The following is a 26,007-nucleotide window of genomic DNA, read 5'->3' on the forward strand; positions in this document are numbered from 1 at the left end:
AGGAGTGCTTCCGTCCTTTATTCTATGCTGATGAGGTTCTTATTTTCACTAGAGGCTCTCAGGATGACTATGATGCAATTAACAAAGTATCTAATCAGAAGGTTTATAGCGGTAGCTCGATGTTAATTTTACCAAAAGCCTTTTGTCAGACTCAAGCGCATTGTTAATGCCTAGATTTGCCCCTTGGTGATAGACGTTTTTACTATTGATCTATCTTGCGGGTGCAGAGAAAATTAGCAGGATAGCACCGAGAGCATTTGTCACAGGCTGGAAGCGTTAACTTTTGTTCAGTGCTTTGACTCCATTCCCAGTTACCCACCTCATGGGTCCCGGATGGTCTATTGTATGCTATTTTAAAGATTAATCGGAATTTTATTTGGGATAAGGCACTTAACAAAGCCGAGGAGTCATTATGTTGGTCCTCAATTATCTGATGTTGCCTAACATAAGGGGTTCAGGCTTTCGCAATGTGCATGTGGAGAGCTTTCCCTATGGGGCAAGTTTGTGCATAGGAGGAGATATGGCACATCTGACCCATGAGGAAACTTTGTCCAATGCGTCTTGGGCATGGCGAGCTGTTCTCCATACGTGCACGCAGGTCTATTCGAGAGGGGTTCTGGCATGTTATCGGGATTGATATCTATTTTTACTGCAGATCCATGGGTCTATTCTTGTTTCTTATAGCGCTTGGAATCCACCCCTGTAACAACAGCATATTGCCTGGGTTGATATTACGCAAATGATTCCTCTTTCATGTACTCAGACTCCGGATAGATGGTTTTGTCGATGCTCTTCCAACCAGCACAAACGTGCCAGGGATGTTTATCATTTTCTGTCACAGGATGCTGTTCAAACTCATGGTCAACATTTGAATAATTGGATCATGTTATGGAAGCTGCTTATCGTGCCTCGGGTTAGAACTTTTTTGTGGAAACTGTTTCGGAATAGATTGCCTGCTAAACTTTGGCTTTATGCTATGCAATGAGCATATAGAGAAAACTTGCCCATGTACTCTCTAATTCATCATTTCTAATCCTCCTGCAATGAGCTGGAAGTAGATATATGCTGACCATGCAGACACTACGTGCCCACTTGAATATGACTGTAAACCGACTTTAAAACAAAAAAGGAAAAGGAAAAATTGTCACACCATCACCACATTCTGCACCATTTTCATCATCTCAGAATGGGCTAAAAGCAGAAAATGTGGGAACTATATATATTTCAATACAATCTTTTTGCATATAGTAAGGTTTAAAACACAGGCTGCAGATTAGGAATATAGGTTTAGTACAGTGCCCAAGAGATTCCGCAGCAGGTTTGCAGGCGCATAGAGCTGCATCCCACCAAGAGATCAAGAGCGGAACGTGTCATTTTAGCTTTAATCTTCCTGCACAGACGAACTGCTGTATCGAACTTACAATCGAACACATCGTTCTGCCTTAGATGAAAGGACCAGGTCATTCAAAATGATGTCATGAAAGAAACAAGAAATAACTAGAAGCTTTGCTACACTGATTTTTCACAAGTAGCCAGATCCATATGTACACGTACAGAGGACAGATGCCTCAGGACAAAAGCTGTGTCAAACAATCAAAATTTTACCATGCCACTTGCTCGAAAGAAATGTACATCAACATGCAAACTGTTAGAATCAACCGGAGCAACCTTAGAATTTCTTATTAGCTATTGCAGGCCCGACTAATTGTATATTGTACAATGACAGATATGCAGGGGAACAATGGGCTCTCCCATTGTATCTCGAAACAATTGAATGGATGGGGTAGGCTGATCCAATAGTTCAATGGATGCACATGGGTCTCTACATAGATGACCTGAAAGTCATGTGCAGAAAGACCTACACCTTAAGCATGGGCCACCAATTTCCTGCAACCTGCTATGGATGGAGAAGGGCTGCAAACTCACCTACCCAATCAATTCCCCCTGAAGATATGTTACAAACACAAGCATGCGCACAGCCGGTAACTGTTGTTCACAAGGATCTCAATGCCCTTGGAATTCCATCTCCAGCACAAACAGCTTGCACATCCTGATCATATATAGATAGGTTTCACATCATTGGGCCCAAAACTCACTCCACATGTCGGACACCTGCGTTGGCGATTTTCAAGGGTCCTTTGAATGCACTTATTACAGAACAAATGGTAGCATTTGGCAATAACCACCTAGGTCCATGAGAAAAGAATTGCATGTCAACATATGTGGACAACAAAGAGAGTAGAAGCCAGATGATTAACATGATAGCACTTATCAGAAGAAATAATCACATACTCCAGACTCACATTGTATGACTTATAGCTGAAAGTACCAATAAAAAGTTAACGTTATGTCCTTTTCTACGCTTCAGTTATGTAATCAAATAGGCTCCATAAGCAGATACAGTAATTTTTTTTTATTAAAAAAAAAGACTAAAAATCTATGTTGAGTTCTTACCTCTTTTTGCCGGTCAAGGCAGATACTGCACTTCAGTATTCCCCTGTATTCCCTTATTTCTTGCCGAAGCTTTTCCAGGACCAAAGAGCCCTCAGTTTGAGCCCTAAGATGTGCAGCTTTCCTTGTCATGACTTCCAAGTCCTCCTCTATTCTCTTCCTATTAAACCTGATTGATTCAACAAAGAATTCATAAGCTTTTAGCAACACAATCCCATCAAAACTACAAAATAGAAGATTAGCAATGAATACCGCTCCATCTCTAGCTCTATTAGCAGCTCAGTAACATCCAGCTGGCTTGCCTCCACCTTACTTTGTATTCCATCCAATGATTGCCTCAACTGCTGAGGCTCACTCCGCACATCCAATAGCCTCCTCTGGGCATTCTCCAAAATAACACAATTCCGCGACCCATCCTCTGCCAGTTTCCCAACCTGCTCTGACCAAACTTTTAACTGCAAAAAGCACAACATTAAATTTCAAGAACCCATTTCTTGGGGAACCTACCATTTAAAAAGTTACCTGCTCATCCAAACATCCGAATTTCAGGTTGTATAAATCCATGACTGAATTTGCTTGCTGCAATTTTTGGTCCATCGCTTGTATTTCTGTTCGCAGCGCATCATTCAGTTGCCTTGCTCTCACACCCTCAATAACAAGCTAGACAAGGAATCATACAGAATGAGGCAGAACTTCAAAGTACTTCATACAAATGCAGCAGAGGAACTATTTTCACTAGTTGCTCATTTTATAATTTTAAAATCTGTTCTTGCTAGCATTAGGCTGAGTGAAATGTTTGCCATAGTAACCAGAAGCAGATGTGGAAGCGGGGGGCTGGTGCAGGTAACAGGAATCTTTAATAATTAAATGTCTACATGAGAAAAATGGTAAATGAGGAAATAGCTTTAGAGAATAGGAAGCCCTCTGTTGGCATAAACTTTTTAGCTACAGAAAATGTATGTGATTTAACTCCAAACATCTTAAATCTAATTCAACGCACTGAAACCATTTACCTAACTAGGGCACCAAAGATAAGAAATCCCCTATAACCTTAACCTACTAAAACCGATGTAAGGTAATCGTCAGAGTATACTTAGCCTCCAAGCTTCATCACCTCCTCCATAGTTTCCATACCATAAATCTGAAATTTTGTAAAGACATTATAGTCATGATAATTTTAAGTCGGCTTGATTCTCATCTTGCCTTGTGCCTTAAGGCAAAGCTCTTTGAAAATGCCTTGAGACTCATGGCTAAGCTATATATAAAGTGAGGAATAAATATTGTATTGTTTGAGACATGTCTTATGCCCACAAAATGCCTTTCACAGGTGCACATAATTAAGCTTTAAATCCTCACAACCAATGGAAATTTGGGCATAAATTTCATCTGTTTGAATGGTTTTCTTTTTGTGGCTAAATGAGAAATATGAGGCTATGTCATTGTAAAATTTTAAGCTTTACATAACAGTGATATTAAACCAATTAATTTTTTTTCGCACTTGAAGAATGAAGTTCTAGATCTTTACTAACACCTAGCCAAGTAACCACCCCTAAACACAACAATCATTTCGTTTATCTTGCATTTTCATGAAATACTTCTCATTTTCAAACTGCTTTATTTGATGAAACATGCAGACATGATATGCCCTCTTTCCCTGCCCATGAACGAATCAATCTTTGATCTCCTGCAATTCTGTATGATGGTTGATTACTTAGACAAATTTAGAGGCAAATTTCTTTCCCAAACATGCCATGACTAGCATCGAGGCTGCTACTGCTCACAACCCCTCCCTCTAGCCATTCAGAAACTAGCAAAATCATACAAGAGGTCCTTTCTATTCTGTTTATCCCAAGGATGCATGCTCCAGGCCACCTCATAAAATGGGGCATCAACTATCGGGGTGATACACTTCTGCATACGAGTCAACAGGTTGAGAGCAGATAAATGAACCTTTTTGTTTTACAGATCCCATTATTTTCTACAATGTATTGGAAACAACACATTTGGATGATAAATTGCAAAGCCAATAAGGCGGTCTAGGTAAGACAAGATTGACCAACCTAGCACCAATATCAACGATTGGACCCATGCAGCACTCATAAAGGTGAAGACCCAAGCCTATTCAAACCTTGTAAGCTTTCTGTGTGATCCTCCAAAATCAATAGGACGGAACCTGAAAATAAGTCTTCTAATTATGTACCCAACAATCAATTGAGTCCTTGATGACTATACTTATTGCCATTTCTCCTGCAATCAACTTTTATACTATGGAACAGCAAGAAGCAAAAAAAAATCTCCAAGTTACAGTATATATCTGACAAGAAAGAAAGAATCCCAAGAGAAGTAAGGGGACACTAAAATCGAAAACCAGATATGATGAGAAATTCATATTGTCAGAATATTCTAAATGCTCACAGCAGGCTATCTAATCCAGCCAAATGTCAGTCTACAACAATTTTTGCAGCAAAGTCATCCGATAGCAAAGAGGATGCTGTCCCATGCTTCTGACAATCGACTCAAAACCATCAGATCCTTTCATCCATACAACATCAGCCAGCAAGTGCCTCTAAAGCCAAATTGAACATCAAAGCTATGTGGCAGCTGTCCCACGGCTAAAAATATGAGGCATCACATGTCAGAATCCTGACCACAGGCATCCATGACCTAAAAAGTTTTATATTTCAAGTTACTTGCTTTTGAATACCAACATTGTGCACAAAAGAATACTTCACCAAAGCCAACATATAGAAAAACTGAAACTTTATCACTTTCATCACGTCCAACATAGAGCTTAATTCGAGCACATCTTGAAACGTATCAATTTTGGGGTACAGATAAGGGAGATATGGTCATTTTAGTGAATTGTACTGGTAAAAGTTGAGGACAAGGATGCTAATAGTTACAATCTTGCCATTGCATGGCTGGCTCGACTGAAACATGATGTGACAACTATTTGTCTATTTTTCTTACTAAGCTTTGTTAGGAAAGATTGCTTATCAAACTACTAAGTCCTATTAGTATTAGAAAATATATTTTTGTTTTATTTTCTCATTGGAGTTGGGTCCTACAAGAATTAGGCAATGAATCCAATATAGATGGGGTGTTACTCTTAAAGTTGAGAAGGAAACCTATAGGCTATGGCTAGAAAAACTGATGTACTCTACTTTTTCGCATGCATAATTAAGTTAATAATGTTTAAGTTTTCTCTTCTTCCTTCTTTTGTGGTTTGAGGCCACGGTGAGAGGTCGAGCAACTTCAATTAGAGTTTACGTCATGATCTTGTGTACATCCAGGACAGTTCCAACAAAGCCTTGTGAAGTCAAAAACATGTGACTGAAGGTGAAGCTAAAAACAAGTGCAAGGTGGAAGGTCAAGCTGGAAAAGGTGTAAGGCCTTATAAATATCTATATTACCGGTTTACCTTGAACCCTGCGTTATTCCTCATTTTATTTCATTGTTTCCACTTCCATTGTCCATTAATTTATCTCCCTTTCACCTACTTGTCTATTGAATTGTGCTTACTCTTTACATCAGAAGAAAAAGTGGACCCCTACCTTTACCTGCATCATCCCCTCAGCTTTAATGCATAACTATCTTGCAGTGATCTTAAAAGCAGTCCACAAGATTAGTATGATGACCTATTGTTTAAGCATTACCAAACTTAAATCTTTGGCATTTTGGAAAGGATGAAAGGCATTTCGTCCTTTTGTCTTTTCTTGAATATTTTCTCCAATCTTCTCTTTGATTGCTTCCTAGCTGGCTTTGTTCTTCTTCTATAATTTTGCTCATTTTGTACATAAATATGACCTTAATTTCCTCTTTTAAGAAAACAGTGAGTATGAAAAATCCAATCAGAATTACACCTCAGTGTCCTCCAAAAACATCAGCAAGGTCTCCACTTAAAGATAAGCTCTATATCAACCTCCTATTAACTATGCCAAAGTTAAGACAACTATTTGTGTTTTTGCCCTTGAAAAATGATTATGGAACATAATCAATAGGCCAAACTTACAATGCATCCTCATTAAACAAAATGATATGTTCTACAGAAGCTTCTTTATTATGTTTAATTTGCACAAAATGTCCTCAGATATTCCAAGCCAACATACGTGCATGGCATTCTGTTCAACATATATGCACAACATTCTTCCTTTTATTAAATTGTTTTATAGGTTTTGCGCACATATTGGCAATTGGATTATTCACAATTCTTAGGTTCAACCATGTTCATGATATGAAAGAAAAACATTAAATTCTCCAGGACAAAGGGCTTCTTCCTTTGCTTTGTGTTGTACTTGTAATTTCTTTTTGCTGATCATAACAAAGACTATGCATCTAACTTGTTATATGTCATAAATACATGCTTGTAAAATCGTAAATGTCAATGTGCATGTCCATTTTACATGCTGTAGGTATTGTGTAGCACGACATCTAGAGAAGCAAATGCCTCATACATGTCTGGCTCTGATTTTAATACAAGAATGCATGTGGTGTAGCAAGATAGCTTTCTTTGTAAAATCATTAAGCACTAAATCTTCAGAAAATGACACAAATGGCTACTGAAGGTCCAGTTTACATCCTATGATTTATACCAAGAAAATTTTGATTGCTTATTCTAATCCCCTACTTCATAAAAATAGTATTTTTATGTTCTCCCATGCAAAGATGACAACCATGCCATGCTATCTAACAGAATGTAAGCTTACAAGGTGCTATGACAAATATTGAAGGAACGGACTATAAACAAACTCAACTGTAGCCATTACAAATATAAATTTAAAAATCACCTTGATGTTGTAATCATCTCTTTCTATGATTTGCTGCAACAGGTGTTGATTTTGAGTTTGCATGTCTTCGTATGCTTGCCCAATACTCTGAAAGGAAAACGTGAAATATTTACTCTTAAATATACTTCCATCAAGTAAGACTGTCACTTCTAATAATATTACAAGAGGAATTTCGAACCTCAATCTCAGATAAATAGGCTTCGCCCTCCTCATGTTTGGATTTCAGAGTCTCAGAGTGCTTACATATTTCCCTAAATAGGATGTAACCGGCATTTCATCATTAACTTCTTCAAGCACAACAACAAAGAAAAAAAAACTCTAAACAACCCACCAGTTACTATTCCTCTGCTTGAACAAATACAAATATAGGTCTAAAAATGAATAAAAGGCTGACCTTGACAAGTTTAAATCAGTAGAAAACGGATAGCTCTTGAGCTTCTAGATCATATACTAAGGAGGGAAGATGATACAATCGACTCCACTAACAATCAAGAACCGCTGCAACAATTATTAGCTGGCTTGGTGAATTTACCTCACCAATCTTTCATGATACATGCTCCTTACAAAATTATATCAAGGTTTGCAATCCCACCAGCGGCCCCGTACCTGTACCATGTTGGTATAGCGCTGGTACCATGGTCGGAATGATACATGCTCTTTACAAAGTTATATCAAGGTTTGCAACCTCACTGCCAGACACATACTAGTATCATGCTGGTACGGCATCGGTACATCCGGTACCAAGGTTGGTTCAGCATATTGTAGTAGTTGGTCCAGCATCGGTACATCCAGTACCAAGGTCGGTTCAGCATATAGTAGTAGTAGTAGTAGTAAGGTTTGCAACCTCACTACCAGATCCATACTAGTATCATGTTGGTACGGCATCGGTACATCCGGTAGTTACAAAGTTATATCAAGGTTTGCAACCTCACTGCCAGACCCATACCACTATCATGTTGGTACGGCATCGGTACATCCGGTACCAAGGTTGGTTCAGCATATAGTACTGGGTCAGTTCAGTGTTTTGTAGTAGTAGTAAGATTTATGCTTCATGCAATCTGCAACATGTTAAATGCGAGGACTAGAACTTACGTTGCTGGCAAAGTATGGTCCTATATTAGTATGTTTACACATTTGTCTTCCTTCAATAGTCCAAGAGTCATAGAAAAAGACAGAAACAAGTACCTTCCAGAGTCTTCCAACTTCTGCCTCAGCTCAGCAATCTTAGCTTCAGCAGTGGCTAGTCTCTGCTGGGATATTGCTTCAGCTTCATTGGCTGCCTTAACACGAAGCTCCAGTTTGTGTTCATCAAGAGATGACTTAAAGCTTTGAACAAGAGCCCATGCCTTGTATTCCATGTCCCTAGATTCTATCACTTCTCTGCATAGCCCCCACCCCCCACAAAAAAAAAGCAGCAATTTTGGCGGTAAGAATCGGACAAAGACAGTAGATTAACATATATTAACAAACAGAAGCACTGCCAGTTTTATACTTATGGTCTTTTTTGTTGCTTAACAACATTATTTTTAAAAGAAGGTATGCCATCAACTTATAAAATCAATTAATCTGCAAATAGTGAAAAGCCAGTAATGCATAAAGTTTCAATTTCAATAGTTGACAAACATAATGCAATCATGTCCCTAAAAGCAAGCTGTCTCACCAGCAACTGCTGACAACTTTTGCATACCAAACTAGACACTACATATGCAATATATATATATATTAGAGAGATTGAGAGAAAGAAAGATAAAAGAGCTTCCACTTTTTCTTTCCATTCCTTAAATAAAATTAGGAAAGTCACCAGATAGAAAGAGGACTTAATCTGTCCAAGCAAAACTGTATTGTAAATTACGAAAGAGTAAGAAATGGATTGTCCACTCAGATAGGCTCTTACAAAGCATGTTGGAAAATCAAATCAGCTATAACCTAACCTAAGTCTTTTATTAACAAATTACTATAATCTGGATATGAATGGCCAAACCATATTACAATACTATAATTGACAAGCATGTTAATGAAACCCTCGCAAATCAGTCATTGACTTTACTATAGTTATACATGCTCATCCAAAAAGCTTATAGCAATTCCGCGGAAACTTCAGTTAAATGAAGACAGTATTCGAATGATCAGAAACACAGAACTAAACCTAATGAATTCCACTTACTGCACCCATAATGAGCATGTTGAAATCATGGAACAGTATTTACAAGTATATTGCGTAACGAAGGATTTTATGAAAGCAAATTTTATTCCTGATTAATAATGTCGTGCACGTAAGTGCATTAGGTCAACAGGACAGCCTATCAGAACAATAGAAAATCCGTTCCAAGTTGTAAAGTTAAGGCTTTGTTTGGTTGCTGAGAAAGCAAAAGAAAAGACAGCTATGTTGGAATCTTTTTTCCCAATACTTGGTAATCAAGGGGAAACTCTAATACTATTTTTCATTGTCAGAGCGGGAAAACCATTCCTAGAAATCATCGGGAATGATTAGTTCAATTCCTTTGTTTGGAGAAGTCCAGGTAAATTCATGGAAAATGAAATCTGATAGCATATAATATAATATGCACTAATATATCAATAATAATATTAATATAATGGCATTATTTAATAATAATATTATCTTGATACAGTTTAATATGATTTAATAATGAATATTATTAGTATAGAATATTATTAATATTCATGATGCTACTATAATACTAATATTACTAATGTTAGTTTCAGATAATATATAAATAAAATAATGTAATATACGTTAATTATATATAATACTATATAATCGTAGTTTATAATTATGAACTATATACCAATAATAGTATAACATACTCTATTATATAATAATTTCAAATTATTAATATAGCAACATCAGAATTAATCTTGTAACAATGTCTATAATAATTACATAATTCATGTTAATGTAATATAATATTAGTAAACACTAATTCTAATACTATTATAACAATAATAAAAAATAAGCAGATATAAATAACATATAATATACCAATGCACTACTATAATGACTAAAAAACATATCATAATAATTATAGTAACATTATTGCAACAATATATAATATATTATGTAAAATAATATAAAATAGTATATAATATAAATATTTAATAACTTTTCTATTAAAAATATCATATCATCAATATTAATATAATAATAACATTTTAATCTTATATTATATTATTAAAAAAATGATGCAAACAAAAATATTATTATAAATATTGTATTAGAATAATTATAAAATGAATCCAATAGTAATTATTTTTCTTTCACTTTCTAAGCAATCATAGAACTTAAAGGAGTGGGCATTCCAATTTAAATTTATCAAGGAGAATAAAATGAGCACTCCTACCTCATTAATATGTATAGGCTGATCTTTCTTGCTTAAGGACTCAATCACAACAATTTTCAAAAAGTGATGCCATTATAATCAATAAACTTAACACTCAAAAAGGTACAAGTCTCACGTCCCACCCACATTGTAATTGTCAACAGAAAGACACTAAACTCTAAATAAAATTATAAAACTATTTCTTCTCTCCCTGTATTAAGTCATTCTGACAATACATAAAAAGGCTGTCCTAATTTTAAGCCCTAAGCAATGCTTGAAGTAGGCCAATAGCGACACAGCCCTTTGGTCCTGATCCTCCAGCCAAATTCAAGGACCAAACAAGAACCGAGCCAGCCCTGTGCTGCCCTTGGAGCAAATTAAGAGCCTGTTGCCCTTGGCTGAGGCCATGAGTCCCCAACGGTTTGTGTGCTGGTTGTGGGGTGGGGGATTACATTTTTAAAGATCCAGAGTGTCCATTAAAATGGGCAATCTGAATTAAAATTTTAATACTTAATTCCAGCTCTAATACCCTAATCATCACCCAACCACATCCTTCTCAATTCCCCTCCCTATTCTCTCCCGTGTAGTGCCGCCTCTGTTGCATTCCCCAACCATCGCCATTCATCGTTGTCGATCTTTCACAAGTCATCATTGTTGTTGGGGGGAGGGAGGGGATGTTGGGTTTAGGAGAGTTCTTGTTGCACCCAAACCCCAGCTAATCTCTCCTTCCTCTCCTCTCTTTTGACCAACAACTTGAAGGCCTGCTTTCTCAGACATTGCCCCCAAAGCCCCACCCTAGGACGATGCAACCTCCAACAGGAGCAAGTCACTCCTGACCTCTTCCTCCTCCCTAATCTGCTCCCATGCTACGGAAGCCCCAAAAGTCTTGCTAAAATATCAAGAAGCCTTCTTTTCCTGGTTTGCAACCAATAATTGCTCGAGGAAGAACCATACTGCCTTCAGCAAGAAGAGCAAGCCCACCCTCAGTCCTCATTCCCCTACATCTATTCAGCCAAACATCCTTTTCTTCAGATGGGGCATGAGCTGAAGCATAGACTGTCTTGAACTTATTTGGGCTATGCCAGGCCAGATTCCCGCGCTAATTTAAAAAGGCAGAGGTGCAAAGCAGGCAAGGCGTCCAGAATATGAAAGAGGCAAGGCATGAGCCATATTGTATTCACTAAATGGTTTAAAAATGCATCGACAAATAATGTAAAAATAAGAAAGTATAAGATATAGCTACTACACTCGCAAATGACTACAATAATTGGCATGGATAGCATATCCCACACACCAGTATAAACAAAACTTTATGATAACGACACTATCAAACAACATCTAGGTTTGAATTCGAGTCCACGCACAATGTGATGCAAAACACATTAAAAGAGATCCATTTCTTCGGATAACCTAACTTGCATGCTTCCCATACAAGGCACAAGTTAAAAATATAGGGTGTGCAGTTTGCATGAACAGCTTGACTTCACACCCTTCACATTATAAAGCCACCAAATGTTCTACAGAGCCTTCCCTTTAGGCACAAAATGAGGCAATCCTCAAAAACCTTTACAAAAAAATGCCAATAAAAGTTCACAATGAAAATAAGACAATTAACTAAATTCCAGTATATTAAAACTAAAGACTCCTGCAAAATTCAATGCTTTAAAAGAAGGTATGTGGCTTTATATTAAAGAATAAAACTTGCTACCTGGAATCATTGAATTCACATCTATACATCTCTAGAAATAGCTTCAACTCTTGATTAGTCTGTCTTAAATCTCGAACCTACATCACCGTAAACATGCAACCGATGGTAAAGCAGGATACAGCAAGTGCAAAATACAAGATATAAAATAGCAAACAAACCAATATATCATTTAACACATCATGACAAGAGGGAGTAGAGATAGAAAAATTAGCTTAAAGAATACCTTAGATCTACCAAATGTAAAATTGGTTTTTACCATGACATTTACAGGTAATGTAAAACTATCACAAAGGCTATCACCAGAAGAGTTGTCGATTTAATTACAAGTCAAAGTCAAACATGATGGTATAAATGTAGGTTATTTTTTTAATATATACAACGATGAGATCTACAGGCCATTAGTCCAACTCAAAATGTTTGGCAAGAAAGGAGATATATGCACATATGATGAATATGCCAAGTTGAGGATGGGCATGTTGAGAACCAAGAGCGATCTCAAAATCAGTACACTATGTAAAGATTCGGACTAGTACTAACAGGAAAAGAAAATAAAGTAAATCCTTCTGAAATTGTTTAGAAATAAGCAAAGATCAAATCAAAATGTTGAAAAAGTTGGAGGACGACCAAGAAAGAAGGACTAGGTGCAAAATCACCTTAACAAGCTTGCCATTTCAAAGATTTTATTTTAGCCTTTGATATGATTAAACAACTAAGTAGCAAACAATGAGTATCATTTACATTTGATGTTTATGAAAGAGGTTGTACGTGGGATGTTGTATTTTCATGTCACCATCTTGTATAGGCAATTAATATGTATAACTATAACTGAGAAGCCATATCGTATCTAATCTGACTTAACTAATTAGGCAACTTTAATAATCTTCCCTTCTTTCCTCTTACATGTTAAATATTAAATTAGCAGAAACATGATTCTCCAAATTCCTTTTCTTATTTAATAAGCTACAAAACTGGGAAGAGCTCCCACAAAACCTTGCAGAGCACCCCAACCTTGAGAAAGGTGGCATTCTGTCTCAGGTTTTCAATACAACCATTACAACTAACCATCAGGCTAGCCAGCATGTTCAATTTCCAATTTTTTCAAAGATCATGGCTAGTTTATTAGGTCTTAACTACTACTCCAATTCCTAAATTCAAGCTTCAATCAAAAGAAAAAAGAAAACCTCCTCCCCAGTTTGGGGCAGCCCTTGAAACAATCCAAAACAAGTGTCTAAATCCCAGTCCCAGGAGCCGTATCGGTCCGGGGCTGGGTTGAGACATTCTCAACCCGAAACTTGGACAAGTTGGCATCTCTGTGATTCATTGGGACCCCCTTCTTTTGTTTTTTATTATTTAAAGGTTTTTGGGAGTTGTTTGTCAAAATTTAGGTTTTAAGATGGGTTACTTGAGCTGATGGTTAGGTTTATGGTGCTGGCACCGATACTAGCGCATTGAAAATACTTGCAAAAATAATAATAAAATTGAATGAGACATCATATCAATCATATCATGGAAAAAAAATATGAATTTAAATAGAATATGTTTTCCTTACAGTATCAATAAATTTGGTTTCCTTACAATGTCATGAATTTTCTTCTGTTAAAAAAAAAAAAATCTAGTTATATGTTGAAAGATCTCATTCATCTCGCTACTATACAGAAGTGTTGAGATAACAACAATAATCCCTTAACAGATGTAAAATGTTGGGACCAGATTTATTTGTATATCCACCAAAAATCACATTTTTATTTGTCATCTCATTTACCATGTAAGCCCTTGAAGAGTTTCATCTGTAAAAAATATTATGAGAGCTCAGGCTAGCTAGTTCACACACACACATATATATATATATATATATATATATATATATATATATATATATATATATATATATCTTTTCTTAACTACAAAATTCTAAGATAACTCTCTGAAGAAGAAGAAGAGAGCATAATAGTTCTATCCCAAATTTCAGCATTAAACAGTGTGACAATTCATGTTACATGAATGGGTTATTCATAGAGTGAAAATTTTGAATATTTTAGGTGTACACCCTTTGTTCCAACATAGCCTATGGCAGGTATCATACCCATGAATAGCAAAACTGCATATTATTCTACCATTCAGACAACCCAATATCCTGCAATAAGAACTGATGTCGCTCATACAGAGCTTCTAATATTGATATCAGAATCAATATCATTCTTGATTCATGTTGTCATAGAACCTAGCATGCAAGCAATCTGACAACTTTTAGTCTGTCCTTCCCCAATAAAATTGCACTAGTCAATGTTAGGCAAGAACCATCCTACTCTAGGGCGCCCTTTTTGTTCACAAATAACCTTGAATAAAAAGCAGAACAAAGTTCACTTACCAAATTTATTCAGCCAAGCAACTTTTCTAGCACCACTATAAAGTAGGAAAAGGGGATCTGGGATTCAGAAAAGCTGAAAAGCAGTTTCAGGTACTTGTCCCTCTTTAACCTGGCCAAAACTATTTGGCCATTATAGCCAAATAGTTTTTCTAGGTTAAGAACAGATAGCCAAATTTATATGTTTATTCACAATTAAACTTATGCAGTAACCAAGCAGGACCTAGCTGATTGTTGATTTTTTGGATCTAGTTCACAATAACTTCTAACTTACTGATAACTGCTTACTTGAAACAAAAGAACAACAATACCAAATCAAACAGTAATCAGAAGGCAAGATTTTGAAAGTCTACCAGCCCATTTCATTTATTTACTTGAACTAGTAAATGTGGCTCGTTATCAGTTGTTGGTAGGCTGAAAATAAAAATTGATGTACAGAAGATAGCATACCACTAGCTGCAGTTTGTTGACTTCAGAAAGCTGGTTAGCAGATCTATCAGATAAAGACTCCAGCTCATTCTCCTATAGCAAGAACATGGTTTAAGTCCTTCCGACGATCTCATATGGACAAACTAATGTAGATGCTTTTGTGTATGGCCTACTAGGCAAACCCTTACCTTTCTTCTTAACATGCCAGAAAGAAATTGAACTTCTCCTCGTAGAGAATGGAGCTCTGAAGCAGCTTCCTTGTATTTACTAAGTTCACTTTGCAAGATCCCCATATCCTTAGGTAGTGATAATACAAGCGCTTTGAATTCTGCGATAATTTTTTTCCTACCTGAAATGCACAACAGCGATGCCTAAAAAGACCGTATTGAATGACAAGGTGAAAAAAGATCTGCCGATGTTCTGAAGTAGAACCAACCAAAATTTCAAGATACCTGGTTCTCTTGAAGCCTCTTCAAGCTTGGTCTCCAACAGAATCCTTTCCTCAGCTAGTTTCTGCAACCTCTGCTCTAGCTCAGCAGTTCTAGATTCAGAAAAGGATGATACTCTCCAAAATATGTCAGCTAGATCAATTTTCAAACTCATTTCCTTTTCATGCCAAACAAAGTTGTCCTTTTCAACCTATTGTGATAATTAAGAAAAAGAATTTCAGCATACCAAGAAGTGACTCACACAACCAGCATATCTACATAGGCTACTCATATCTACCAACCAGTTATCACCTGTAATTTCTCCAAAGATGCTCGACACTGATCCATTTCTGCCTTTGATTTTTCTAACTGATCATTCAGCAATTGAAAAGCTTTGGATGAAGATATATTCTTCATATCCACTAAAGTATTCTGCAAATTATTTTCCCCAACACAATGAAATTTCAACTGTACTCAGACTGAAAAAGTCTAGAATATAATACATGATTAGTTTGTATTTAAACTGATAACTGAAAGTAAACAACAAAACTGACCTGCAACTTAGCTAACTTCTTCAAAATTTCAATTCTTTCTTCATGTAGACTCCTAATCTCTACCAGCCGGCTTGAAACCAAATTCTGGTCAAGATTCCCAAATCAAAGCATGAAACTATCAGTGTATCACATCAATTAAAAGAGCTGCTAAATATCACAAGAAATTAAGCGCTGATATCTACCGTCAGTTCCTTGAGTGCACACTCCAGATCTTGCAGTTCTTTTTGTTTATCTCTGACCTTATCTCCACCAACATGTTTATTTCCTAACATTGGAAAAGGAGATGATGTCCCTTGTGTTGTGTCTCTTTGTGCCTTGAGGGTTGCCAGTTTACGATTGCTTTCTTCCAACTCAGCAATAGTACTTGCCAACTCCTCTTCACAAACAGGGTAGCAGCAATAACACATAATTACTTTGTGTTAAAGGAACAGGGCATATATACATTCTCAACATTATGTAATACATACACACACACACTAATTCTTTGTCCAGATTGGTGCCTACAAGGTGGTGCCCTGTAGAAGAATGGGGCATGCCCTTGAATGTAATCAACAATCTTCTTGCACATTTATGAACAAAAAGTTGTTAACTCCACTATTATATATGTAACGTGATATTTGTTGCAAGAATGCAAGCACACACTGCATGTATGATGTACAGGAAATTTTAAGAGGATTGTCTAATAGATTTGACAAAATACCTGCCAAACGTTTATGCTCAGCCTTATTTTTAGCATCTGCATCTTGATGATTCTGAAACTTATCTGCCAACAGTCTGTGTTTCAGATGAAGATCACCTAATGCCACTAAGGAGTTCCCAAGTTCTGCATGCAGATCATTAGTGGTCTTCCATAATTGTCTGCTGGGCTCTATGGTGCACCCAACCAAAATAGGTCAGAAACAAATTTCAAACACAAACTCGAAGTGTAAACTGCTGAAATAATAATTTGCAACATGAGCTTGGAGGCTTTACCATCTTCTGGAAGAGCCACCAGGACAGCAGCAGCAAGTTCCTCATTTACATGGCACACATCATTAAATGAAGCTATAATATTTTGTAAAACATTTTTTCCCATCAACTCCATTGCTCCTACATCATCTTCCTTTTGACTCGAGCATACAGAATTCGAACTTTCAGTAGCACCAGTTTGGAGGAGTCTGCTTAAAAAATCATCCTCTGTGGGGCAGGATGCTCCATCTGAATGAGAAATTTAACAATCTGATATAAGTATTTGTTAATCCAACAACTAAAGAAAGGACTATATGAGAAACGTAACATTTGAAACAGATTAAGATGATTTGAAAACAGAATTATCAGTTACACAGTTCTCCATTGAATGAGCACATAACCTGATAAGCTGGTCGAACAGTGTCATACATACAGATGCTCGTTTGCATAAAATATTCCTGACCAAAAGAAAGAAAAAGACCTGAGCTAACCCTGACCCATGGCAACTCCTACTATAATACGAAAGCCCTCGCAACTCCAACATCCATTACCTTATCATCTCAGACAAAAGAAGGATTTCAAGGTTACATCAAATAGCTGCACAACTTTAATGATTTCAAGAGGTGGTTCTGCTGGTCACCGTGCACCAAGCTGAGACAATATTGGCACCAGCATGGGTTGGCATGGAACCTATCAAAATCATTTTTTTATTTAAAGAGGTTTTATTTTTACTTCCACTTTATTTTTGTTTTTTCTTTTGCATCGGCACAGAACAGCGCATTGCATGCTGCGGTCAACACAGCAATACTGCAAAGATGCATGGGACAGAGCAAGTACCAGCACCTGCTTCTAAAACCTAGTTACAGATCAAACTAGCAGTCAGGAAGAATCGTAAAAACGACATTTCTAACAAGTTGTATGCCTAGGTACTGTAATTTGTGAAACATTTGGAATATGACCACTGAAAAATATTAACGAACCTCGAGTTCCGGATCTTCGGATGAGGCAAGGAAGGTAGTATGGAACTAGTTAGTTTAGCTATCGTAAAAACCGAATTTAGCATGAAAAAACAGCAGGCCTACCAAATTCTGCTACAAATAAATCTACCAATTATATAGAGCTTTGAAATGCCAAGAAATACCAATGAAGCAATGGATATATCATATATTCCTTTGAATAGTATAGAGCTTTGCAATAGGCATCACCATGAAAATTATTTTAAGAACATCACTTCCTTAAATGTCTGGTATCTTATTAATATGTCTTGCAGAAGCACTTTTCATCCACTAAGCAACAAAACAAAAGGGAGAAGGGAAAAATAAGAAGAACATGACTTTGACTAAAGTGGGGTGAGTCTTCTATTTTGAAAAAAGAATGGCATGAGATGTGCATTAAAACTCAAAAGGCAGCATAGACTTTACTGAAAGCCTTCTCATCTAATCCTTATGCAACAAGCCTTGCAAAAAGTGTGTATGTGCATTCCTCATCCCCCCAATGGAGCAATTTCTTTTCATAAGCTGTTAGGGAAAAAAAAACAATAGTTTTCTTGTTAATCCACACGAGTTTCTAAGGCAGCACCATAAAGCACTCAAATCAAATATCTAATATGCACGAACTTTCATAACTAGCAATCTTTTGAACATAAGCTAAGGTAAAACTTTTAATTGTTTGTCCAAATTATGTTAAAACTAATCTCTGAAGAGGGAGCATGGAGCCAATTTATCAGAAAGAAGGCTAGAAAGTCTCACCATCTAACATATGAGAATGTCTTAAATCATATGCATCATTTGTAGATCCACTTGTGCAAACAGAAAGCGATTCCAAATCACCAACAAGCTGTTGAAACATCCACAAGAATATTATTTAATGCAATGCACAAGAATATGTGTGGAATATCATAATCTTTTTTTTTTTTGATGAAAAGGCGGAATATCATAATTAAGTTAGAACGAAAGTTTGCTTACTCGCTCCCAGGAGTTATTGACCACAAGTAATGTGTTTCTGTAATTCTTATGTTTCTCTTTCAGCTGATTGTGTTTATTCTCAAGAGCAAGATACTCAACTTTCTGAGATGCTAATTGTTCGACAAGCTTTTGATTTTTGTATTGAAGGACAGCAACATCAAGCTACAAGAATTAAATTACGAGAACAAATTACTTTATATCACAAAGAAGGAAAAAAAATATTGAGAGAAAAACATTTGTCATAAGTGTAGCTTTTCACTGAGGGTTCACAGAACTATCAAGCCTGGAGACATCCAAAACAGGCCTGCCTTTCCTGTTAAGCATAACTCAAAATATTTGGTTTCATGACCATATAGAATGAATCAGTAACAGCAGTAAAAAAAACTAGCAGCAAAAAAAAAAACTATAGCGGTTGAGCATACTTCAGTAGAAATTGACTGCTAAATGGTATTCGAGCATGTATCCTTCAAGGAAAAAAATCTAGTGCATCAAGTGTGACATGGGAAAAAAATTATAGATGGTGAGTGTACATTATGACATCAAACATCAGTATCATAATATAATAAAATGTATGTATGTATGTATGCCTGCTGGTTTGCACCCAAAGCTGGTTACTTCATCTTGTGATGGGTATACAATGCTTAGGAGTAGGACAAACACAAAATTCAACTATCAAAATTTAAGATAAAACAATCTATCTTTTTATCCTAACAGCTTGAAGTCTATCAAAAACCTAAGCTTGTCCTAATTTTATTAAGAAGCCTGCATCTTTCTTTTCAGATAAGTTTATCAAAACATAAATAAACCAATATAACAAAAGGTATGATTCTCCCTTCAAAGTTTAAACAGTCTCTCTTCTCAAATTAAAAGGCACAACTTCAATTTTCAGTTCTCATCAGATGATTAAGATCACATGATGCAACTACACAGTAGCTATTAAGCATGCATGAGAAAAGAATAAAGAGCAAATGTACACAAGAACACTTCGAAAGCTTTCGATGCTATGTTTTCAACTTAAAAATATCATGCATTACATAATGTGTATGACAAATACCTTCAGATGCCTGAATGGTTAAAATGAGGTGCAAGATCTAATCATTGGTGTAGTTGAATAACCTTGTAACTTCCTAAAATCTTTTTACTAAAGAATATTATTCCTGCAAGCTGTACAAGAGTGAACATCTACAAAAACCATGCAGGTGCCACTAGTAACGAATTTCACTAACTGACAAATTTAACCATATCTTTTACAAGAACTTGATGCTATCTAAAATAATGAAAGACATGGAAGAAAGATTAAACAAATAATTGTTTTTGTCTTAAAAAACAATATCTGAAAATTCAACATGTTAGGCATTGGACTTATGGTCTAGAATTAGTAAACTTTTATTATTAGATAAAAAAGCAGAACAACAGTCTGATATATCGATTACAATTAGATAAAAAAACAGAATAGTAGTCTGATATCTCAACAAGATGTTTACTTCCAAAATAAAAAGTACACAATACTCCTTTCTAGAAAATGATTAAAAAGTAAACAATACTCTTTTTCCAGAAAATGAGCAAAAGGTAGAGAAATAAATATAAGTAGTTCATAAATGTTTAAATATTTGACACTCATATAATGCCAGATAAAAAAAATTATTCCAGAACATGATACACCTATAATAAATAATTCACACCAATCAATCTAAAGCATGGATGATGGAGCAGGACAAAATGGTGCATCTTAACCTTCACGAGATTTGCAGCTACTTGCAGAGCTAATTACAGTGTCTCAAACATCTAATATCTTTTGAGAAACTACGTTGGTATCATGATTGATAATAATATTTTAGTGGTTCTCAAGTATACTACCACATGGTATAATGCCTGTTTTCTTCATACATAATGCATGCCTCTGCATACGTATGCATGTATTTGTTCAGATTTTTATATCACACACCCTTCTTGTGTCTAGTAGAGTGGTTTTATAATTATTCAACTAACATGTGCTTGTGTCATTCATATGCGAAATCCATAGCCAGCTCGGTTAAGAAGTAGGTCCATGTCTAGGACTCATCCTAATACACCCTACGATATAGGTCCAGATTTCTTGTCTAATTGGATCTGATTCAAATACAAGTGAACTAAATCAACCTGCAAACCGTGCCAAGCATATACAGTCGCAACAAGACATGTGCATTGTTTTTGAAATTGGGACAATATACTATTTTACTAAAGCATAAGGTGAAATTAATAGTTGATAATCGCTAAATGCTTTTTTCTTTGCATGCTTCTTAATTACTAGCAATTTCATTATAACAAGCTAGAAACTAATGCATCTACACAATCAATGGCAAAAAACTGTTTCTTTTACATGACATCAGAAGTTGGTGGCTGACATCAAAGAAAGCAAATTGCATCAACACATTAATCATCTTCATGTTAAAAGTTAGAAATAACTAGACAGTAAATTGTTCATGATATAATGATTAATTAAAAAACTAGCCTGGCCTTTAAAGCAGCAAGACAAACACTAAACAAAGTACTGCTTGAGATAAATACTTAAATGAAGCTGAACACCTTTTTCAAAGATAAGCATTACTTGCGGTCATAAAATATTAGAATACAAGAGAACATAAACTACTAACTGTAAAGAGATGACTGGTGTAACAGGTAGAATTAATTCAATAAGCATTAGTCCAATCAGCCACTCACATCGAATACATAGATTACATAGAACTTCATAATTATTCAAAGTACAAATACATATTCATGGTTGGTCACAATCTACATGTCTGATGACAAACGGCATTTCTAGCAAGCAACACACATGGCTATAGTGATATACAAATTGAGAACATGAAGCAAATGCATCTACTATGTAAAAGTGTACTAGATGTTTTGATATATCTGTAAAAATAATGGTGATCTACCGCAGAAATTAGATTATATGAGAGAGAATTCGCAAAAAGAAAAAAAAAAGGAAATGTGATAAAGTTTATTTATAATCAAAGAGGTTAACTTTGCCTTTGAGTCTATGCTATTCTATTCACAGGAATCTGATGATGCCAGATTAAATCTATAAGTAGTAACAACAGAATCCAAGCAACATAATAACATATAAAGGATGTAATAATTCACACAGAATATGTGGTCAATCTTTTTGTTTCCATGAAAAAATGATGCAGGTAGCCAAATTTGTCAGCATGATACGGTGCATCGATAGTTCCACTCATTTTTATGACAATAGAAGTGTATCGTACTTGTTTATTTTAAATTTCATTTTTTCCTGATGGCCTCCACTTTGTGCATAGATGGCAATGCAGTGACAGAAGCTTAATCCAAACCGTTTCCCATAAAAATGGGATCAGCTATGAAGCACCTCTAAGTCAAGAAGTCTCCATGTAAGGATTGAGCAGAGTTTGCAACCAGCTAGCAACCTAATTCCAGTTATTAATAAAACTTTAGGCAAGAGGATTGAGTCATAAAACCTAGAAGATAATTGGTAGTAACAAGGTATACCATATTATTGACAGTTTTAGCTCCTTAAGCCAAGAAATACCCTCCACAACTTCCCTATACTGGGAAGACAAAAATGGATGATCACAATATTCCATATTAGAATTGTATGCATCTCCAAGGCAACTTATGAGCACAGAATTAAATCAGGATAAAATTTCATAGATGGCATAACATCATAAAAAAAATTTAGCTTATGTGTTCCAGATCTTAGTAGCAAAAGAAACTTGTACCTAGGATAATGAGCCCGCTTTGGAAACAGCCTGGTAACTTTAACTCACACCTTCATCATAAATACTTCCTTATTTGTAATATTTTAAAATATCCGTTGCCCTACACCTGCACCCACTTGTTCACCCTCTCTCATTTGAGGCAACTATGTTCCTTCACTCTTGGATATTTCTTAAACAAGCTTCTTCACAATCAGACTATAAATCAATAAAGGAAGGGAAATAACCGTTTATTTTGCTAAATAGGGCTCGATGTGATTGATATCAATAAGATAAATCGATAAAATAAGCAATGCCATCAAAATCATGGTTCAACAGGTCAAGGCTTTAAGTGATTGACACCAATAACTCATGAAAACATACATTAAAATCAGAAAATATCCCTGATCTGTTCACTGTTTTCTATGTCTAGAAGGTTAGAGGCATAAGGCGAGGCTTTCAAACGCTCAAAATGAAAGGTGCAAACCTCAAGAACTGAGACCTAAGCCTTCAAAACATTCCTTAAAAGATTTAGAATTTAAAGAAAAGCCATACCAACGGAAGCAAACATATGAATTTTGTGTTCAGACCCACCACCAAACTTTGGTACATATCAAAAATTGGACCACCAGAAAAAGATCATAATGGTTATTATATGATAATAAATCCTACCACAATTAGGTTTGGCACTTAAGTCCCTAAAAAACAGCATCATACAAGCAGAGACATCTCATATGAGGAGTGGCCTGAGTTGCCATAACTAGAAACACGTATTGGTGCGGATTCAAGCAAGAAAAGATTTTTTAGAGACTCTCGCGGTACAGAAGCACTTAAGAAGCAGGTGCATGTTCAAGATTAAGGAGATTTGGAAGTAGGTTCATTAAACTATGTAAAAGATTCTTGCTATTGGGGTAGTTCATCGCACAAAGTGCAAGCCTCAAACATGCCCACACACATACGTGCCACATATCATGTAGCCTTAATTATGAGCCTCGAGGTATTTGGCATAGCCCAACCTCAACATGAAGTGAACCTCAAATTAAAAGTGTTAGATACATTAAATAATATAAATGTCAACTGGTCGCATTGAAAACTGATTTGAAGCTTTCATTCAATCATCGATTTAATTTTAACCCAACCTAGCTAGGTGTCACCTAACACACAGAATAATTCCCACTGACAGTTTGTCATCCTTTTCCAACTGATAGTTTCTCAAGAAAATAAAAGGGTTTTTTGCATATCTGAAATTGCATGCATACCCCCGTGAATTTACTATTCATGTGCACCTCATAAATATCTGAAATTACATGTATACACTTGCAAATTTGTTGTTTCTTTGTACGTCCTTATAAAGTATTTCTTTTTATGTATATATCCTCGCGAATTTACTATTTGCTGCATGCCTTATAATTTTTTTCTTTTATACACATCTATCTTTATTGAGTTAACATATACACACAAAACGAAATGGTTTATAAGAGCATACACGCAAAAAAAATAATTTATAAGAGTATATATGGAAAAAAAATAATTTATAAGAGTATATATGGAAAAAATAATAATTTATAATGGTAGACATGCAAAAAGAAATAATTTATAAGGCTATACATATAAGTATTGCAAGGTTATACATGCAGTTTTAGATTTTTATAAAGGTATATGTGCAAAAAGAACAATTCATAAGAGTATACATGTAGTGAACTTGGAAAGGTATTCACATAATTTCAAATGTTTATAAGAATATACATGCAAAAAAACCCAAAATAAAATACAACATGTATTTGTTTTCCATGTAAAGTCTATTTTTTCTTTAGCACATAAATAATGGGACACATGCACCCATGAAACAACTATACAACATAGATATGAGTCAAGCTTCAAACAGGTACAGCATCCTCTCCTCTGCTGCAGCATTAACAATTACTCCAAAAGTTTTATGGAATCATACGGGATTTCATTAATTGAAAGAGACTCTAAAAACAACATCGCAGTTAATCTATACTGTCATATACTAACTATGGCAACTGATATTTTAGATGATAAACGTGTAACAATTTCAGTCTTATATCTTGTGCATCAATTGGACTCTCCTCTCCAGCCTCATTTCGCCAAAGCTCTCTATAAGTCCACGCATACTCTTTGGGGAACAAATTTTCCTTGTATTTGATAGGCAAACAACAAAGCAGTTAACTTCATAGAAGCAACCCAAAAAAACTAAAAATTAAAATCTTGAAACCGCGGTGCACGATTGGGGAACACATCAACCAAATCCTTGGATCAATCCACCCAATTACTTTCTTTAGTGCAAGAATACCAGCAATCAATATCGCATAACCACCACAAGTGCCCCTCCATCTTACAAGATTCGTCTTCCCCCGACCCCAACCCCAGAGATTACATAAATAGTCCACGGGAAAGAACACTCTTAGAGACCACAATCAGATGAGATCATCACAAACTACCAGTAGGGAGGCGTTCATGAAATCCATAAAGAACGTACCTTCTTGTCATCGGAGGAAGGTGCCAGCGGCTGCTTCTTGGCAGCTGCTCCGGCAGTGGGGGATATGGAGCTGAAATGGCGCCGCTTCCGGTCCGGCTCGCCAGTGCTCCCCATACATACTAATAAAAGAGAAACCCTAGACAACCGTCCCACAGTCACATCCGGGCTTCAAAGGAGCCCGATTTCGCAATGGAGAAGCCAAAGATAGATCCAAGAACGGGTTCTTTCTCTGCAAAAAATGAAATTTATCAAAACCTAATTCAAAGATCACTGAAAAACGATGGAAGAAAAGAAGTTCCAGCAAAACTAGGGCGACAAGGAAGCTAAAGATTTCGACTCGTCTACCAGAATAGGTTCTTTCCTTCTCCTCTACCCACCAAATAGGCTAAAAATCGAGGAGATATGGGAATTCTTGGGAAGGGAAGCAGCGAGGGGGTGGGAGTTGGGGCCTGGGCGCACAGGAGGGGTTTTCGGATATGCAGCGAGGAAGACGCGAGCACACAAAAGAGGAGAAAAAGAGGGAGAGAGAGAGAGAGGGAATAACATTAGGATTATACGGGCACGGTGCCGACGGGATTTATTTTGAGGAACCCTTGAGGGTATTATTGTCATTCAAGAAAATAAGATCGGGTCACCACGGGTGGTTCTATATACACCCCCCTATTGCTCAGGACACCCCCCAAAAATTAAAAAAAAATTAAATACTCTCTACACCCCCCCCATTTGCTGAGGACCCCCCTAAAAAATTAAAAATTCCTAAATTACCCCCCACCCTCCCCACCCCCTCACCTAAATTGCTCTCTACACCCTCCAAACCCCCCC

At 36.2% G+C, this 26,007-nt stretch overlaps 1 protein-coding gene across 6 annotated transcripts; it reads right to left on the reverse strand.

The window, feature by feature from the left end:
- Positions 1-1,494: 1,494 nt before the first annotated feature.
- Positions 1,495-25,726, reverse strand: LOC103711663 (E3 ubiquitin-protein ligase BRE1-like 1). 6 transcript variants are annotated; one of them, XM_026806433.2, is made up of 19 exons: positions 25,186-25,722; positions 18,973-19,134; positions 18,757-18,844; positions 17,033-17,257; positions 16,761-16,883; positions 16,243-16,436; positions 16,061-16,144; positions 15,819-15,938; positions 15,531-15,717; positions 15,267-15,427; positions 15,100-15,171; positions 12,285-12,361; positions 8,424-8,618; positions 7,417-7,489; positions 7,239-7,325; positions 2,974-3,111; positions 2,704-2,906; positions 2,455-2,620; positions 1,495-2,186 (listed from the first exon to the last, which is right to left on the reverse strand). In XM_026806433.2, exons 1-19 carry the CDS (start codon positions 25,297-25,299, stop codon positions 2,055-2,057), a joined length of 2,601 nt encoding a protein of 866 aa, XP_026662234.2. In that variant the 5' UTR covers positions 25,300-25,722; the 3' UTR covers positions 1,495-2,054. The 6 variants fall into 6 exon arrangements, 5 of the variants coding, with proteins under 5 accessions (XP_026662234.2, XP_008796125.2, XP_008796128.2 ...); XM_008797903.4 differs by having other exon boundaries at positions 16,761-16,928; XM_008797906.4 differs by lacking the exon at positions 25,186-25,722 and adding an exon at positions 17,410-17,466 and having other exon boundaries at positions 16,761-16,928; positions 18,973-19,095.
- Between the last annotated feature and the right edge of the window lie 281 nt (positions 25,727-26,007).

This window comes from Phoenix dactylifera, chromosome 5 (assembly GCF_009389715.1).
Source record: "Phoenix dactylifera cultivar Barhee BC4 chromosome 5, palm_55x_up_171113_PBpolish2nd_filt_p, whole genome shotgun sequence".
In the NCBI taxonomy this organism is placed as follows: Eukaryota; Viridiplantae; Streptophyta; class Magnoliopsida; order Arecales; family Arecaceae; genus Phoenix; species Phoenix dactylifera.

Coding starts and splice junctions, on each gene's coding strand:
- LOC103711663 (XM_008797903.4), bottom strand. CDS start 25,299: ATGGGGAGCACTGGCGAGCCGGACCGGAAGCGGCGCCATTTCAGCTCC. Junction 15,939..16,060: donor AGAAGTTAGCTAAGTTGCAG/GTCAGTTTTGTT, acceptor AATAATTTGCAG/AATACTTTAGTGGATATGAA. Junction 15,718..15,818: donor CATCTTTGGAGAAATTACAG/GTGATAACTGGT, acceptor TTATCACAATAG/GTTGAAAAGGACAACTTTGT.